At 33.5% G+C, this 17,634-nt stretch overlaps 1 protein-coding gene across 1 annotated transcript in view; it reads right to left on the bottom strand.

Moving 5' to 3' along the window:
* Positions 1–17,634, bottom strand: part of LOC129225989 (DNA repair protein REV1-like) — a 42,694-nt gene that overhangs the window by 3,168 nt on the left and 21,892 nt on the right. Inside the window, exons 9-13 of the mRNA XM_054860562.1 lie at positions 14,222–14,338; positions 7,356–7,496; positions 6,427–6,642; positions 4,164–4,299; positions 3,200–3,299 (exon numbers count right to left, since the gene is read on the bottom strand). Coding sequence (XP_054716537.1) covers positions 3,200–3,299; positions 4,164–4,299; positions 6,427–6,642; positions 7,356–7,496; positions 14,222–14,338 — 710 coding nt within the window. The remainder of the gene's footprint in view (positions 1–3,199; positions 3,300–4,163; positions 4,300–6,426; positions 6,643–7,355; positions 7,497–14,221; positions 14,339–17,634) is intronic.

Here is a 17,634-nt window from a genome sequence, read left to right as displayed (position 1 = left end):
TGGGGCTAAATAATAGAGAGGCAAAAGTGCACATTTGTAACAAACCAACTAACACTCCTATAAACTAATAGATGTGTCTATTTCGGCCTATAAACCGGATATTAGCCTTTCCATATAATCAATGGTCAGACAGTATTTATATTTTTCTTCCCCTAGCTTCTGATGACATCAAACTTTTATTTGAACACATCTACACTCGTTACAAGGGTAACCGAGTGACCACACCAATTTTTTTCGAAATTTTTTTGCCGCAACCTAATTTGATCTGTTTTGCATGATTAACTGCATATTTGTGTAATCTTTTTAGTAATGAGCTATCCTTTTTTAGCTTTTGCATATACAGTGAGCGCAGTTAATTGAATCAGCCATATACACTGCTGTAACAATTTGAACAAAACTAATTTGTCCGAAGCTGCAGAACTTAGGCTCTGAGCTCCTCGTATAACAACAAAACCCCTAATCTTATAACAGGGTTCATACTCAATTTTAGAACTAAAAATGAAGGGCTTTTGAAGGCATACAATGAGATTTTTAAAATTTACTTTTCCCACAAAAAAACTGCTATTTCCTAATCGATGCTTTTTTAACACACTATCATTTGACAAATTAAACCTACTTAAGTATTTTTTAACATTTCAAATAACTGTTAGATGAACTGATTTTCACTAATATATATCTGTACAAAACTTGGAAAAAAAAAAGGGTTTAATGTTATAGTTTCATGCAACCTATAAAGGAGAGAACAGCTTGGCAAGCTGAGGACACTATCAAGGACATTGTGAATCAATTTTGTTGCTAAAAAGTATTCAAGAACATAGATTACTTGACAAGAGAAAGGTTCAAAAATAAAGCTTTTGTGGCCTGACTTGATTAAAAGTTTAAATTATAATAGTAAGGGTGCGAACAACACATTCACATTTTTCTTCAGAAAACAATACGAATGAATAAAAGAGGTTACAGGTAAAATTCAAAATAAAACTGAAATTTCAAAGGTAAGAGGAGTTTCTCCTTTTACCCCACATTACCCAGATTTTGAACGAATAGACTTTAGACCTCCCTTCAAACAGTGCAACTTTCTTGAATCAACTTTCGAACGAGAGGTTATTAGGAAGTGTACCCAGGTAGAAAACAGGGACCAATTTACACACTTGGGTGCCCCGGGGCACTGACAAATATGGTGGTAATGAATCAACTCCTCAAAAACCAGGGTTGGCCGGATTGGACCCAATGGGTTTTTTTGAAAAAACCCATTTAAAAAAACCCATTATTTAGCCCACTTTTGGGTTTTTTAAAATTTTCTGAGAAGTTTTTAAAAAAATTGATTAATTTAAATACTTTCACAATTACAACTTATTTTTTATTTGTTCTTTACCACAGACAATGGACAAAAAAAAACGAATTTTGAACTTTAATAGTATTTCTTAACTCTTGGCGGCATTAAAAAAAAATACTTAAGATTTTAAATAAATATATTTAACTTTTTTCATTGACTGGTCAATAAATAACTCAAATTATCTTGACTTAGTCCTGTCACATCTGATTTTCTCAATATTTGTAGATTGTACAGAGGAAACTACTCTAGCTAAAAGGCTTTCAGGTGAATTATTTTCTGTAAACCAACACGTCACAAATCCCGAATAAACAAGGTATATTCTTCAGAACTCAACAGGTTTATCAAACAGTCAGACAGAAAACAGATTAGGATGTACAGTATTTTCATTATCTTACGAAAAAGTTTAATATTTCTTACTCTGTACACAAAAATAGAAAAACAGGCAACATAAAGTTCAAAGAAATGTCTTGATTAAGCTGGAATTCAGTAAAAAGGGATTTAAACTACTTGAGGGTCTACAGTAGTTTTGCATAACAAAATGAAATGCAATAAAGTAAAATGCAAAAAAAAGTATTAATTAAAAACGAACAAACGAACAATAGATTTTATCACTCGAGAAGCAACTTTGTCGTAACTGCTGGTAATCATGGAAACTAAAAAATCTGAAACTTCACCATTCTTGGGTTTTGTCGTCTTTTATACTTTTCTTCAGAAAACGCTGAATTTTAACTAGTTTTCCAGCTTTTTTTTACCCCAAGACAATTTTTGCGCTTTGTCCATATACTTAGCTACAATATGCTACAAGTACCCCACATTTTCCCTACAAAAAGACAAAAAAACCCCACATTTATTTTAAAAAACCCAGCTTTAGTTGGGTTTTTTTGGGTTTTATTTAAAAAACCCTGGGTCCATGGGCTTTTTTAAAAAAACCCGGGTTTTTGCCAACCCTGTCAAAAACAGAAAGAAATCTCGCTTTAACATTGAAAAACTGCCAGATAATTGAATCAAAGACGGCGCTTAATGAATCAAGTGTATGTCACTAACCATTTCCCACAAACACTCGCTGCATCACTATAGTCTTTTTCTTTGAATAAATCGTCATTTTACAAATAAAGCATTTTTTTTTTTTGATAGTGAAAAGAGGGCGAGGCAGGGTATTGCCAGGAAAAGTTGAACAAAATCAGTGAGACATGGTGTCAACTGTACTTTTGCGCTCTGGGTTTTTGAGCGTTAACATTGGAGCAACGAATTGCAAGTTCTTGGGACGGTAGGTAATTTTGTGACATTGAAAAAGGAATGTCCAAGTTTACTACTACCTGTTAGCAATCGACAGCAGATACATTTTCTGAAAGCAGTTAAAGTTTGAGTTTTGTAATTCCTTTTTCGTACTGTTGTACAAAAAAATGATCAAAGAATAAATATTTACAGTAAACAGCATGCTTTTATGAAAAATTTTAATGAGGTTAAAAATTAAATGAGGTTCTCTTAAACTGTACATAGAATTCCACGCTTAAATAATATTTACACACTCTCGGTTTATTGAATCAAAAATGTTCAAGACAAACGTGGTTTAAATAAGCGGCGGTCACTGTATCGTTTTTCGCTAAAGTTTAATCTATATGCAAGTGTTGTAGTTGTTTTCAGCCACTGGATACATTAATATCGTTCTTTACCGAATTTGTGGATTAATGTAGTAATTTCATTATTTTCATGCATCTGCAGAGATGTTTGTTATTCCATATGAATTTATAGGTAAAATAACTAATAACACTTTTTTAGATTATAATATTTTTCAAACGCTGCATGGAATTAGAAAACAAAAAAATAATTAATTACACAAACTAAATATATATATATATATGTTACCTGTAAAAATATTTCAAAATTAGATTCAACTTTTCTAGATCCTCTTCAACTATGTCTAACAAATAATTTTTGAATTGCTCAACATCCTCTTCCAATATCCCTATAAAAGGAGAAAATAAGATAGACATTCAAGAATATATATATATATATATAAGTTCATTTGAAAACATTATTACAAGAATGTGTGGAAAGATGCTATAATCGCAAGCATAAATCAACTATTTTTCCTTTCATAACAATATCTCAGTTAAATAGATATAAAATATGGCGGTATGCGAGTGTGTGTGTATGTATGTTTTTCATACAAATCTAGTTTATGTTGGATTTTTCCAAACTTGGCCCAGAAGCCTTTTAAAGATCAAGAATTTGCATTGAGGGGTTTTCCTTATGTAAATCCACAGTTTAAATTGTATCTTTGACAATTTTGGCAGAAGTCCTTTGATGCTCAGGAGCTCACATAGGGCGGTTTTCCTTATAAAAATCCTGTCCCTTGTCCGATCTTTGCCAAACTTGGCAGAGGTCCTTTGATGTTCAGGAATTCCCCTGGGGGGGGGGGGGGAGGACTTAAATAGAGTGTTTATGTCAAAAAAAAGACTTAATTTTTTGAATTAAAAAAAATCCAAAGAGATCTAAATTTAAATTTTTAGTGATAAAAAATCTACACATTGAAGGGTAATACTGCAAACATGTGTTTACTCAACGCAAATTTTATCAGAAAACACGCCAAAGCCACTCCCCAATTGACGGGCCTGACGTAGACTTACATCACTTTTCTTCTCGTTGCCTCAAATGTTTTTTTTTTTTTTTTGCATATAACAACTGATTTAGGGCCTTTAGGCATCAGATTTTCTCGTATCAAACAGAATGTTGTGCTTTTGATATGTAAAAAATTGTTTCAGCAACTCAATAGTTTGAGCTAAATATTCATTTCTTTTCCATTCAGAAATTAAAATTTAAATCTAACCTTCACTATTTTGCATCCATTCTTTGATGAGGTTTCTGATATCATTGATGTCTTCGACACCTCCTAATGTGGCTTTCTTTTTCTTGCGAGGAGGCTCTTCAACGGTTGCTACTTCTTTCCTAAATGCAGACACAATCTAAACAATCATTTTAATCATACAATTAATTCATTGAGTAAAACAAAACAAGTTATGTGCTAAAATGCATATCAAAACATGAAACATTTTACTCACCACTAAAATTTTGAATGTATTGTTAGAGATTGTCATTACTTCAGGTACATTTAAAATAAAAACTCAGACTCAATAAATAAATAAACGAATAAATTAATGTAAAATAAAAACAAAAAACCATTGCAAAATGTACTCAACCAACTAATTATTAGAACTATTCTCCAAATAACTTTTCTGCTGATGTGCAAGTTCCGATTGATAGAGCTGTATGGCTAATGCAAAAGCTCTATAAGACGTTCAAATACAAAAAAAAAAAAAAAACTTTTAACTTAATAAATATTTGTAAGTTAAAACCAATTCACAGGGTATCAATCATTAAAACAAAATCAGTTTTTAAAATAGTTGACAGATTACGGGATGCAAAGAGATTGAAATCTTAAACAAGTGAAACATATATTCGATGTTAGCCTGTTTTCAAAAAAATAAATAAATAAATAAACACATAAGAAATAGTCAAACACTTAGTTTGCCATAATGCAAATAAACAGACCAAATGATTAATTGGTAGATCAGTTAGTTGCCTAAGTGCTGTTAAATTTAAAAGCAAAAATGCTATTTTAACATTGCTAAAAGGTCTGACAATATTATACCTTGATACATTACGTGTGAATAAAATTATTCCCCAATCCATACAAATTTTAAAAAAATAATCTTAACCAATTAATCTATTTACAAAGGATTTTTACAATTCTCTCAGACAAATTTGGTGGATATTATGTATCAAATTACAAAGATTTACCTTTGTTATATAACATAGGACAAATTTCTGGCAGACAAAAGTAGTCAACTTTACATAATTTATTGTATTTTTAAAAATTTTGTTGCACTTCTTTCAAAAAAAGTACTAACATAAATAAAATAGAACTCCAATTATCCAAATAAATTGGGAGTGAACTCCATTTAGATAATAAAAATACAAATAATTGAATATTTTGAAAAAAAGGGTCTTTTTTAATCAATTGTTAAATGTACCTATGTTGAAAATGAGAGAAAATAACAATTTTTTTTTGTGAAAAGAGATTTTAACTAATGAAAAGGAAAGTTAACACTTTTCATGCTAAGCCTACTTAGAAGTGCTGTACATTAGCGCACTTGTAAGTTACGTAGTATGTACTATGTATACATACCATACTGTAAATGAAAGTCATTGCTTGCTGAAAATTTGTCAATGTCAAGATATTTGACTACAGCACACGTAGACAGAATTATTATTTTTTGGATTATCGTATGTTTTCTCCTTTATTTCCTTTCCTTTTTTTTTTTTTTTTTTGAATTCTGAAAGCGATTCAGAATTTACCATATGTTTTCTCCTTTATTTCCTTTCCTTTTTTGTTTTTTTGAATTCAGAAAGCGATTCAGAATTTACCATATGTTTTCTCCTTTATTTCCTTTCCTTTTTTTTTTTTTTTTTTTTGAATTATGAAAATGATTCAGATAGTGGAAGCTCGGAGCAAGGACGGATCTAGAAAATATTCAAGGAGGGGGCGATAGCTTTTCACCCTTTACCCTTTTGAAACTTCAATTTCTAAAAATTTTCCAAGAGATGTACTGAACCCCTCGCTTACCTATCCCTAATATTATCTAAGATCGTCTGAAATTGAGATTTTGGTACTTCAATTTTGAAAAATTCCCTGTAGAAAGTACTGGTCTCTATCCCCAGAGTAAAAAGAGATGTAGTACGATTGCATTTTAAAGACTTCAATTCCGGAAGAATTCCGGGAAAGAGCTCCCTTTCTTGTAACAGCATCAAATATTATGTAAAATTGCGATTTTGAAACTATAGTATTGAAAATATACATGAAGAAATTTCCTGTCTCTCGGCTCAAGAAGGGGGCGATCGCCCCCATCGCCCCTCCCTTGTATCCGTCCTTGGCTCGGAGAATTGGAGATCTACTGTACCAAATTTTTAACTTATCATTATGTACATAAAGAAATCAGTTCCAATAAACAAGCAGAAGATCAATTTTAAGATTTTCAAACGGCTCAAGAATCTTACTCCTGCATCAAAGACAATAATTGCAGAAAACTTACACTATTTGTGCTCTGTATTCTCGATGTCGACGGGAGTCGTTTATTTGACTTTTTATTATTTAACACTCGAGATTTAGACTGCGTTCTAACGGTCGACTTTGATGACTTCTGTGATGTAGATTGGTTCGAGAACCAAGAAGTTTCAGGGATTCTGTATGTTTGTAAAACTTCGTTTCTGATGTCCTCTGGAAGAGCATCAAGCACACTTTGATCGATCTGAAAATAAGGAATTCAGATTTATAATGAATAAGGATACAAGAGATAAATGCTTAATATGAAAGGGAACTTTGTACATTTGCATTTTTTTTTTTTTTTTTTTTTTTTTTTTGTTGTGTGTGTGCAGGTGGGGGCGGGGGGTGATGACATTAAAGAAGAAAGAAAAACACACACACAAAGTAAAAAATTATGTGCATAAAAATGATGCAGTAAATGTTCTTACACATTTGAGAATGCTGTTTTAAAAGTAAAGGAACATTTATTTCAAAATTTTAGAAAGTTTTAATTTTATTAACAAATTATCCAACATTATAAATATTTTGAAAAGTGGTATTGCTTTAAACTTTTTCACGTGATAAAGTTTAATTAAGTGCCATTTTAAGGTTGACTCACTAAAATTTCCAAAACAGACAATCACAAATAACCTGAAATTTTAAAAATTTGGTACAGGATGAAGTTTTTTTTCCTTTTTTTAATTAAAAAATCATTCTTCTAATGTGGCATTTATGGTTATGCAAAAAAAAAAAAAAAAAAAAAAAAAATATATATATATATATATATATATATATATATATAGAAGGAAGCCAAAAACATAAAATTACTTTATATGATAAAGTATTTAAATTTTTTTTAAAACTGTTATACTTTATGAATTTCCAAAAACTCATTGACTGCAAATATTCATAATTACCAAAGTTCGTAAATTAGCTTACCTGTTCGAGAGTAATCTTTGCCTCAAATGTTGCCACCGGTTTCTGGGGAGGTGCTTTTTTAGAGAACAAATCCTTGATGCTATTCTTTTCCTGAGGAGATGCATCAGCAACTTCTCTTAGTTTCTTCGGAGAGAATATTTCCTACATGCAAAAACAAAGAAAGATATAAATTAAAGGAGTATTCTAGTCTGGAAATTCAAAAAAAAAAAAAATCAATTTTTTTTCCTTTTATATTTTCAAAGTTTAAACCTTTAAGAATAAGTTTCTAAGAGCATTTATGGAAACTCAAATTATTTTTGGATTTAAAGTTAATTTTGTTGAAATAAACTCTTTTGCTGAAATGAGGCTGCAAATTTTAAATTCATTTTTCTCTCAACTAGTTTTTTTGATATGGTTGACAAGATAGCTCAGGTTCTAATGCACCGATTTACTTGAAATTTGGTACAGACTTTCTTAGTACTATCAAAATTGTCTCAACGTAGGGGTTTTTGTATTTTTTTGATTTTCATTATTTTTTAAAAAATACCAAAATTCAAAAAAGGAGCCAAAAAATAAACTTTTTTTTTTCAAATCGGCTACGTCCAGACAATTCTACATCCTTGTTTTATAAGAAATAACCTTCCCTAACTATATGTTTCAGACCACCTGGAGGATTGGGCTCATGTCAACCAGGAGACCCCATTTTTTTTAGAGTCCCTAATTTGCAAGCCTCCACCAACTTCAATTTTGATTTTTTTTTTCAATTATTATGCATTTTTATACTTTTAAAGTATCAATAAAAACTGATAAAAATGGATAAAGAAAATAGCTACTGTTTTTTTTTCTATTACGCCCGTAAAATCACTTTAAAATTAAGACTCTAAACTAGAATACCCCCTTAATAAGAAAGATATGTAAGAAATTAGATTTATTTTTCGCCATATTCAATGCACCTATTTTAGCTATTCTGTCTGATGTACTGGATTTGCATTGACTAGGGCTTAGGATTATAACTCATTCTGCCACAGAGCTGTACACACTTAATTGTACATTCCAATCTTTATGAAGTGAATGTTTGGAAGTGATTCTTGAACATTGATTTGGAGCAGGCGCAGATACAAGGGAAGGGTTATGGATGTCGTGACCCCCAACCCCTAAAACATCGTCAATATTATCTGTCTACATTGTGTTGAAACACTTCTTTACTAATAATAAAGCTGAAAGTCTCTCTGTCTGTCAGAATCTCTCTCTGTCTGGATCTCTGTCTGTCAGGATCTCTGTGACGAGCATAGTCCCTAGACCGTTCGGCCCGATTTTCATGAAATTTGGCACAAAGTTAGTTTGTAGCAAGGGAGTGTGCACCTCGAAGCGATTTTTCGAAAATTCGATGTGGTTCGTTTTCTATTCCAATTTTAAGAACAAACTATCATAAGATGGACGAATAAATTACGAAATTATCATAACGTGGAGCCGTAACATGGGTACAAGCCAATTAGCGAGAAAATTCACCATACATTATTTGTAAATATACAGGCGAACCAAAAGACCTTTTAATTTTTCTATTACGGTCAAAGCCGTGCAAGTACCACTAGTTATGAATAAAATGTAAATGATTTCAGTAATCTTTTAAATTCATAATTTATTTTAAAAAATAAGTATTTAAAATGCTAATTATTTTCATTGCTTATGAAATTAATTAGCAGTGTATATGCCCTATTAGATGCCTTATACTCAAAAGATTTAGTGTTTTTTATTGACATCCAAGCTGTTTCAGAAATGTTTCGTGCCCAAAACCGTTGGTTTGTTCATGGGCGAAGGGAAGGGGGCAAATCTCGAGCATACCTTCCCCCAAAGTGGTAGTCTGTATCGGCCCCTGATTTGCAGTTGCTGAAGTTTCTTGTGCTACATTTCAAAATTTCATGTAACATAGTCAATTACACCAATCATGTAATGCTGTCAAATAAAAATGGGAAGTTTTGAAATACAGTCCAACCTCCATACATTGAACTTCCACAAATCAAAATTTTCTATACATCAAAGTCCCAGCAAATTTCCATGTCCATTACATAGAAAAATTGTTTCTATATATCAAAATATTTTTCGAGACATTCGTAGATTTTTTTTTCCACTGTAGACCGTTTGTCTCATGAAAAATGAAGGTTAGGGGAGAATATTATGTTCACTAAAGGTTGCTATGAAACTCACAAGGAATGTGGGGCTGAGCGCAGTGGCGCAGCCACGGGAGGGGTTTTGGGATTAAAACCCCTCCCAGAACACAAGCACATTCATTTCCTCCATTAAGATCAAGGGAAAAAGCAGAGTATTTGAGCTTTTCCAACCGGAATAGGTTTCAACAAAAATATTTTACTGTTTTTAATAATAGGGAAGCAGTCAGAAATTACTTTTCAATTCTTAAATATAAAAGTTGTATTTCATGATAAGCACCCCACGTCCCCCCTGGTATAAGATAGCTAAAATGGTGTCAATAAAGCTCTCCAGGGTATCATGGTCCCTCAGCACTTCCATCTCTGCACAACTCCTTTTTAGGGACATCTAGTGAGAGGAAACTTTTAAGTGATCTCGCGAAAAACACGCAAAAAATGAATATAAGATTAAAGTAAAACTAATAATAAATATTCTGAGCTTTTCCCACTTTCTTCGTTTCATAGTGACATCAATACGAATTATTAATTGTTTTTAAAAAGTTGCTTAGAATGAATAATTACTAATCTGTAGAAATTCTTTGATATTGAATAATTACGCACAAGGGCACCCATATGCAAAATTTTAAGGGGGGCTCAAATATTTTCCCCATGGTTTAGCAGAATATTTTCCCCATGGAAACCGATTTTAGTACAGATTAAAGATGTTAAAATTTAACATTTTTTAAATAACTTATTCATTATTGGCTCATATTATTCATTAATGGCTGGAAAAGAAATTTTTATACATTTTTGCAAAGAAAAAAGCACTAAAAGCAAGGAAGTTCTCATTTCTAAGGGGGGGGGGGCTTGAGCCCCCTACCCCCCTATATGGGCGCCCTTGATTACGCATTGTAAATGAATGGGAAAGCAACAATTTTTGATTTTGAAAACCCCTCCCAGAAAAATTTTCTGGCTGCGCCACTGGCTGAGCGGCGTGTAGGTAGGTTGTTGTTCCGTTCTGGAGTTCTTAAATTCTCCCCAGTTTATTTCAAATCTTAGTTGCAATCAGTAATACAGTAAAATCAGTTTCAAATTAGCCCTTATTGTTTGTTGATTATCATTTGTGAGATATCGTTTACAGGGTTCAGTCATAAATCAGGCAGAAAATGTTATGGATCTGGGTATCTTTATTAATCAGGACTTCAAGTTTAGTCAACAGTGCAGTATTGCTAGTAACAAAGCCAACAAAATGCTTGGGTTCATCAATAGATCTATTTCAAACAAATCTAAGAAAGTTCTTCTGCCTTTATATAGGAGTTTAGTAAGACCTCATTTGGAGTATGCTGTTCAGTTTTGGTCGCCTTATCTGAAGAAAGATATTTTTGTATTGGAAAGGGTTCAAAGAAGGGTAACTAAATTAGTAAGGGGACTCTCAGATTTAGATTATGATACCAGACTTAATAGGCTTAACATGTACAGCCTGGAGCAAAGGAGAGTCAGAGGGGACATGATTCAGTTATTTAAATTTATCAAAATGAAAGATGTAAATGGATTAAATTTTTGCGGGGAAAGCAGGACAAGGGGTCATTGTTTTAAGCTATTTAAATCTCAGGCTAACTTGGAAATCAGGAAAAACTACTACTTTAGCAGGGTCGTGGGCACTTGGAATAGCTTACCGGAAGAGGCGGTAATGAGCAAGGGAGTGGATAGCTTTAAGAGGGCCATTGATCTTCATTGGGGGACTAATTAATTGACTAGGAGCAGCCTAGCTGGGCCCAGAGCCTGTTGCTGGTCGTCACATTTGTATTTGTATTTTTATTAGTATTTTTAGCTTCAGTGAAAATCATTCAAGTTAAGTAGATTGATTTTTTACTTTTCTTTCGATTACATTGTCAAAACGAAAATCCCCTAATGTTGCGGATCAAGTTGAATTACCGAAGAATGAAGATGTATGAAGGCGCAAAAATATATTTTCTGGTAAATTTGGTATTTCTGAAAGCAGAGTTCCTCTTATTACGAGAAATCAGAAAGCCGTAATAAAAGTACTGAAACTTACAGAAAACTCACTCAAAAACATGAAACGGCATTAGTCAGCAAAAATTAGCTTTAATTTTAATGTTTTAATAGATTTTTATGATAAACTAAGATAGTTTCTATATATGAATTTTTTTGTCCAGCAATTTGCTACTTCGATATATGGAGGTCCGACTGTGTATATTTTTTAATAGTTCAAACTTTCATTACCTTTATAAAAATAATGTTTCACATCACGTTCCTCAATCCTACCCCGTTGTTTGCACACTGAGTGGCAGGAGAGCTGTAAACCACGAAGGTAAATAATTCATTTTAAACAGTCCAGTTATATATATTTTTAATTTTAGATGACTATACAACAGGAGTATTATTATACTTCATATCAGAGTTGATTCGATTCATTTGCCATGATTACTTTCGATGTTAAAATTTATGTAGCCATCTTAAACCTTGTACAGTCGGATCTCGATACAGTAGAGGACCATTATAACGCACACCTTGGGACCAGAGCTTTTGCGTTATATAGGTCACTTCACAAATTTTTAAACTAATATTCAAAATATATCTATATATTAGTACACTTCAGAATGAGTTTTATCTGTAGTGAGTATTAAAGCACTAATTATACAATGAGTCATTCACAAATAAATATGTTTCTTTATTACAAGAAAGTGAAATATCCTGCACTTCTGCTAGCTTCATGGTTTGCATAACAGTTGCACTTTCAAAAACCATCTTAATTCAAAGCTTTTAAATGAAAATTAGCATTCACAGTAAAGTATTTCATTTCACTGTGAATGCTAATTTTCATTTAAAAGCTTTGAATTAAGATGAAAAGATGAAAAACTGATTCAAAATTTAATTTTCCTAATAACTTTTATGTTCGCAAGGCAAAACAGAGGGATTTTTTAAACTTCAAAACGTATTGTTTACTTCTGAAAAGTTGTGCGGTTTATAGAGAATTGCATTATACAGGGCGGCGTTATAAAGGTATTCTACTGTAACTCGAAGCTTATAACTTGAATTGTCCTTTATCTCAAAGTTTTTATCGGGTGCCAAACTCTTGAGACTGTTGTGGAAACTTCTCATAACTCTAATTACCAATAACTCGAACGCTTTAGCCAGTCCCTTATGACTTCAAGTTATCGAGAATTGACTGCATCTTCATTCTTCGAACCCAGCTGCAGAGCCTGCTCAGATTTTACAACCACATATGGCTTTGAGGACCTGCAGTTAAATTTGATGATGAACATGAAAGAATTGACTATAACTCAGGGCTAAGAACTGATTTCAAGACTAACCATGTGTTCAGGGTTGATAATGAATGCAGGGGCGAGAGTACCTTTCAATGGATTTAAAATAAAGTTTATGTTGCACATAAGTTTTTCTGAATGTAAACATTTTAGAGGAACTTTAAAAAAAAATCTGATAGCAGTGTAAAATAAACACAGCTCTGCAACGTAAGTTCAAGGTATCTAAGAGATGCAAAGAAGAAAAAAAAACATGTGTCCGCACGTTTACACACACATATCTAAGTTGAAATCATTTGTGACGTAAGGAATAAGGACTTCTAAGCACATAGAAAGTGAAACTGAAAGTAGAGAAAGTAGAGGTTGAGATTAATACCTTTAGTCATGTAAGCTTACTAGAAATGCAAATGAAAAATAGCAAAAACGAAAGCTTTTGTATTCAGTAAGTTACCGCCCTGTAGCCAGGGCTAAGGCAGAAATACATGAAATACACCGCCAGCTCAGTCAATTCCAGCCGAGGACTGCAGTTTCGTGCTTATTAGCACTCATCAGCCCGGCATAGGACCAACTGCAGTCCTCGGCTGGAATTGACTGAGCTGGCGGTGTATTTCATGTATTTCTGCCTTAGCCCTGGCTATAGGGCGGTAACTTACTGAATATACCTGCCTTTGCCTTCAAAATTCGAGTTGAACCGAACCATTGTTTCGGTCACTCGTCTGGTTAGTGCTAATTCTGAATTAGCTATCAGTTTTTTTGGCACTCTTGGCTTCCTTAAGAGGTTTTCCACCTCCAGCTCAGTTAGTCCTATGCCGGGCTGATGAGTGCTAAAAAGCACGAAACTGCAGTCCTCGGCTGGAATTGACTGAGCTGGCGGTGTATTTCATGTATTTCTGCCTTAGCCCTGGCTATAGGGGGCGGTAACTTACTGAATATACCTGCCTAGCCTGCAATATTCGAGTTGAACCAAACCATTGTTTCGGTCACTCGTCTGGTCTGCGCTAATTCTATATTAGCTACCAGTTTGTTTGGCACTCTTGGCTTCCTTAAGAGGTTTTCCGCCTCCAGCTCAGTCACTTTCCTATGCCGGGCTGATGAGTGCTAATAAGCACGAAACTGCAGTCCTCGGCTGGAATTGACTGAGCTGGCGGTGTATTTCATGTATTTCTGCCTTAACCCTGGCTATAGGGGGCGGTAACTTACTGAATATACCTGCCTAGCCTGCAATATTCGAGTTGAACTGAACCATTGTTTCTGTCACTCGTCTGGTCGGTGCTAATTCTATATTAGCTACCAGTTTGTTTGGCACTCTTGGCTTCCTTAAGAGGTTTTCCATCTCCAGCTCAGTCACTTTCCTATGCCGGGCTGATGAGTGCTAATAAGCACGAAACTGCAGTCCTCGGCTGGAATTGACTGAGCTGGCGGTGTATTTCATGAAAGCTTTTGTGTTTTATACACCCACCTGATTTGAATTATCAGCAACATTTGTGTTTTTCTCCTTACAAAGAAAACTTTCCAGCGCATTGAAGCTCTTCTCCTCCCTCTGATTGGACTCCAATTTGCTTATCTGAATGCCTATCTGCTCAGAAGACAAAAACAAAAAAAAGTGTCAAACACACACAAAAAGCCAAAGAACAATGAAAACACAGTTTTTACACAGTAGTCAGAGACAAATTAAAAAAGAAACAGGGAGGGAGAAAAGCAAACTAGTATCCGGATAAAACGGGCACAGAACAATAAAAAAATCTTCATCTCAGATATTAATGATCTAGTTAGTACATTAAGTAGTTACCACTCTTAAGTCAGGGCTAATGCAGAACTACATACAATATACCAACAGTCAGGTTATGCCATCCAGAGACTGCTGTTTCATCCCTGTTATAGACTCATCAGCCTGGAGCAGGGGCGGATTCAGAAATTTTTGTAAGGGGGGTCAAGTTTCAATAGCCAGCGTTATACTTCCAACATAAAAAAAGTATCAGTGAAAATAAGGGGGGGGGCAAGGAGGATGGCGAACCTACGGAGCCCCCCCCCCCCCCCAATGAGATCAAATTTCTTATCATTTCAAATTTAACCCTCACCCTTCCCTTCCCTAAACTTAGTACAACTTATGATATGGATCTTGGTGCAAGTTGCCTTAAATTTTCAGTAAGTCATATTTCTTTAGGTAAACAAGCTGGACACATTGTCGTAAACTTTGAATATATTTTTTCTTTTAAAAATATAATAAAAATCTCAAAAGAGCAATAGCCCAGTAACCGAACTCAGTCAATCCTTTGAAATATGACATGATGAGAAAAAATACCTTGCAGATAGAACAAACCAAAAAAAAAAGGTTAACATTGATTTCATGTACTATTTTTTCAGGTCTGAAAATTGAAGTTTAGTAACAATCATGATACAATTCATGCCACAGGGGCGTCAGCTGACCCTTTGACCCTCCCCTGAATCCGCCCCTGGCCTGGAGTAGTGAATAACCAAGCTGAAGGCAAACCTCATCTTATTGAAGCTGAGAGCGTCAACAAACTGGTAGCTAAAGTAAATTTCAACTTGTAAAATTTACTTTACTTTAACAGTTTGTTGGTGCTTTTGGTTCCAATGAGATGACATCTGCCTCTAGCTCTGTTATTGAATATTCCAGACTGATGAGTCCATATTAGGGACAAAACTGCAGTCTCTGGATGTGATAACCGGGCTGTCCACACATTGCATGTAGCAAGTATATTGTTTCTAAATCTGCAACCTCCAAGAACAAGGGTTCGCAAAGTGGTTGCTGCCAAATGCCCTATGGTATCAAATATTTGTTGTTAATAAAGCAAAAATGTGCAATACTGGTGTGCTAAGCCCAAAAGTAGTATCTGCAGTCGAGCACAAACTGAGAAATTGCTTCTTAAAGTTTTAAATGTCTCCATACATTTGACTTAAGAGACATTGTCTGTAAGGATCAGGCAGGTTGTGCTTGTTGACATTTTTTATTTTCTTTATTTTTGCAAATGCTGTTCCTTATCATGAATGTAATGTTTGTGCAAATATGAGCTTTGTCTGCCTTACCGTTCTTGGGAAATTAAATTTTTAAATTTAGGGGGCGTGGCACATTTTTGCGTGTTTCTCAAATTTGCAGATTTTAAAGTTCTTGTTGCTTTAAGCGCCCCTATAATGAGATGGATTTTTAAATTCTATACTATTATATGGTCTTCTTAGATACTATTACAGCTGTCAAATCGGTGTCACTACGAGGGCGACAGCCACAAACTCAGTTTAAAAATGACCGAAAATGAATATTTTTACTACATTTAATGCCAATTTTCTCAAAGTGCCTTCATGATGACACCAACGTTTTTACATACATTCCTAGCTACACTTGCATACATCAAAAATATGTAATAAAATTGATGTCACTATAAGGGCGCCAGAAGATATTGGAACTTTTATGTGATAAATTTCACAAAAATGCAAATGTTTAAAATGTAACTACCACTCTCGCCCTCATAGCAGAGATCTGAAACTAATTAAGTTTGATAACCAACATGTTCGTCTAACATATGAACTAAAAAAAAATCTGTCACTCCTATTACTTTCGGAAATATAATCATTCGAAATTAGTATGTTATGGAGTTATTTAAAAAAAAGACTTTCCCATTCTTAAATGACCATAGAACATTTTGAATGTGTCACAAAGAACCATCTGGTGACAGTTACTCAATTAGGCGGGGAAAAAGTGCAGATACGACTTTTGTGCTTACCACAATAAAATAGTTACTCATAAAAAATCTCATCCGGTTCAGACACTTTTCTTGAAAAATATAAATCAACAAAAGAAAGTGGTGACGTGTCTCTATATTAACTTTAGAAGTTCTTATTTCAATAAGCAATCATTCTATACTAGACTCTCATGACAGTCTAAAGTCTAAACTTGATTTTACAAGAGTAACTTTTTCAGGACTGTCCCAGAATTCTGGTAAGAAAAACTTTAGAGCAATTTATCAGGTAAGAGTAGAGGAAAGACATACTGTCAGCCCCGCCTAATTGAATATCGTCGCTTCCAAGAAATTTTATTCGATTAAGCGGTGGATTAAACGAGGACATTTTCTTTACCTTTCTAAATTGACAACATTTGTTTTAAAATGTAATAAATAAATAGCTGTATTAAGGAAATAATTAATGTTACTGACAAAAAGTTTTTGAAATAAGTTAAATAATCAACAAAATAATTTAATAATTAGTTGGCATATTACAAGTACGTATGAAAATTTAAAAAAAAGTGACTTACAGCTTGAGTTATGAAATCCATTTTGGTACATTTTTTAAGAACATTGTTAAAAAATTCAATAATAGCGAATTGCTTGCTCAAGGTCTTTTGGGGACACTCTTCATACTTCCTTTTCCCCTCTTTGTCTACCGTGTTTTAGTTAATATTTATCAATTTATTATCGTCTAAAATGTCTTTGTGTTAGTTAATTTAATTATCAACTGCGTTATCTAATATTTTGTAATGGCAAAGGCAAGAAAAATTTGGTAGAATTTAGGAAATGTTTTGATGGAATATGAATGTTGTTTTTCTCGTCCGTTGTCGGTGAAAAATATTACTTTATATCTTTAAGCCAGTAATTGTTCTTACTTAGTTTATTTCTAATTTATTTAAAAAATTTCGCAGCAAAAATATTTTCTGAAAGCTGATCAATATTATTCGATTATCTGGGGAAATTATTTGATAAAGCGGGGGGCTGACAGTATTGGCGCCTGGTGATTAGTTTACACTCAACCTTGGTGAAATCAGAAACATGGATTCTGTCACCGCCATATTTATTGCTCCTAATTTTCCATTTTATTGGAGCTTATAATACTTTTTAATGACTTGGTTTTTCTATTTGGCAG

This window comes from Uloborus diversus, chromosome 7 (assembly GCF_026930045.1).
Source record: "Uloborus diversus isolate 005 chromosome 7, Udiv.v.3.1, whole genome shotgun sequence".
Lineage (NCBI taxonomy): Eukaryota > Metazoa > Arthropoda > Arachnida > Araneae > Uloboridae > Uloborus > Uloborus diversus.
Note: the sequence above shows the minus strand (reverse complement) of the source record. Positions and strands in the feature narration are given on the sequence as shown.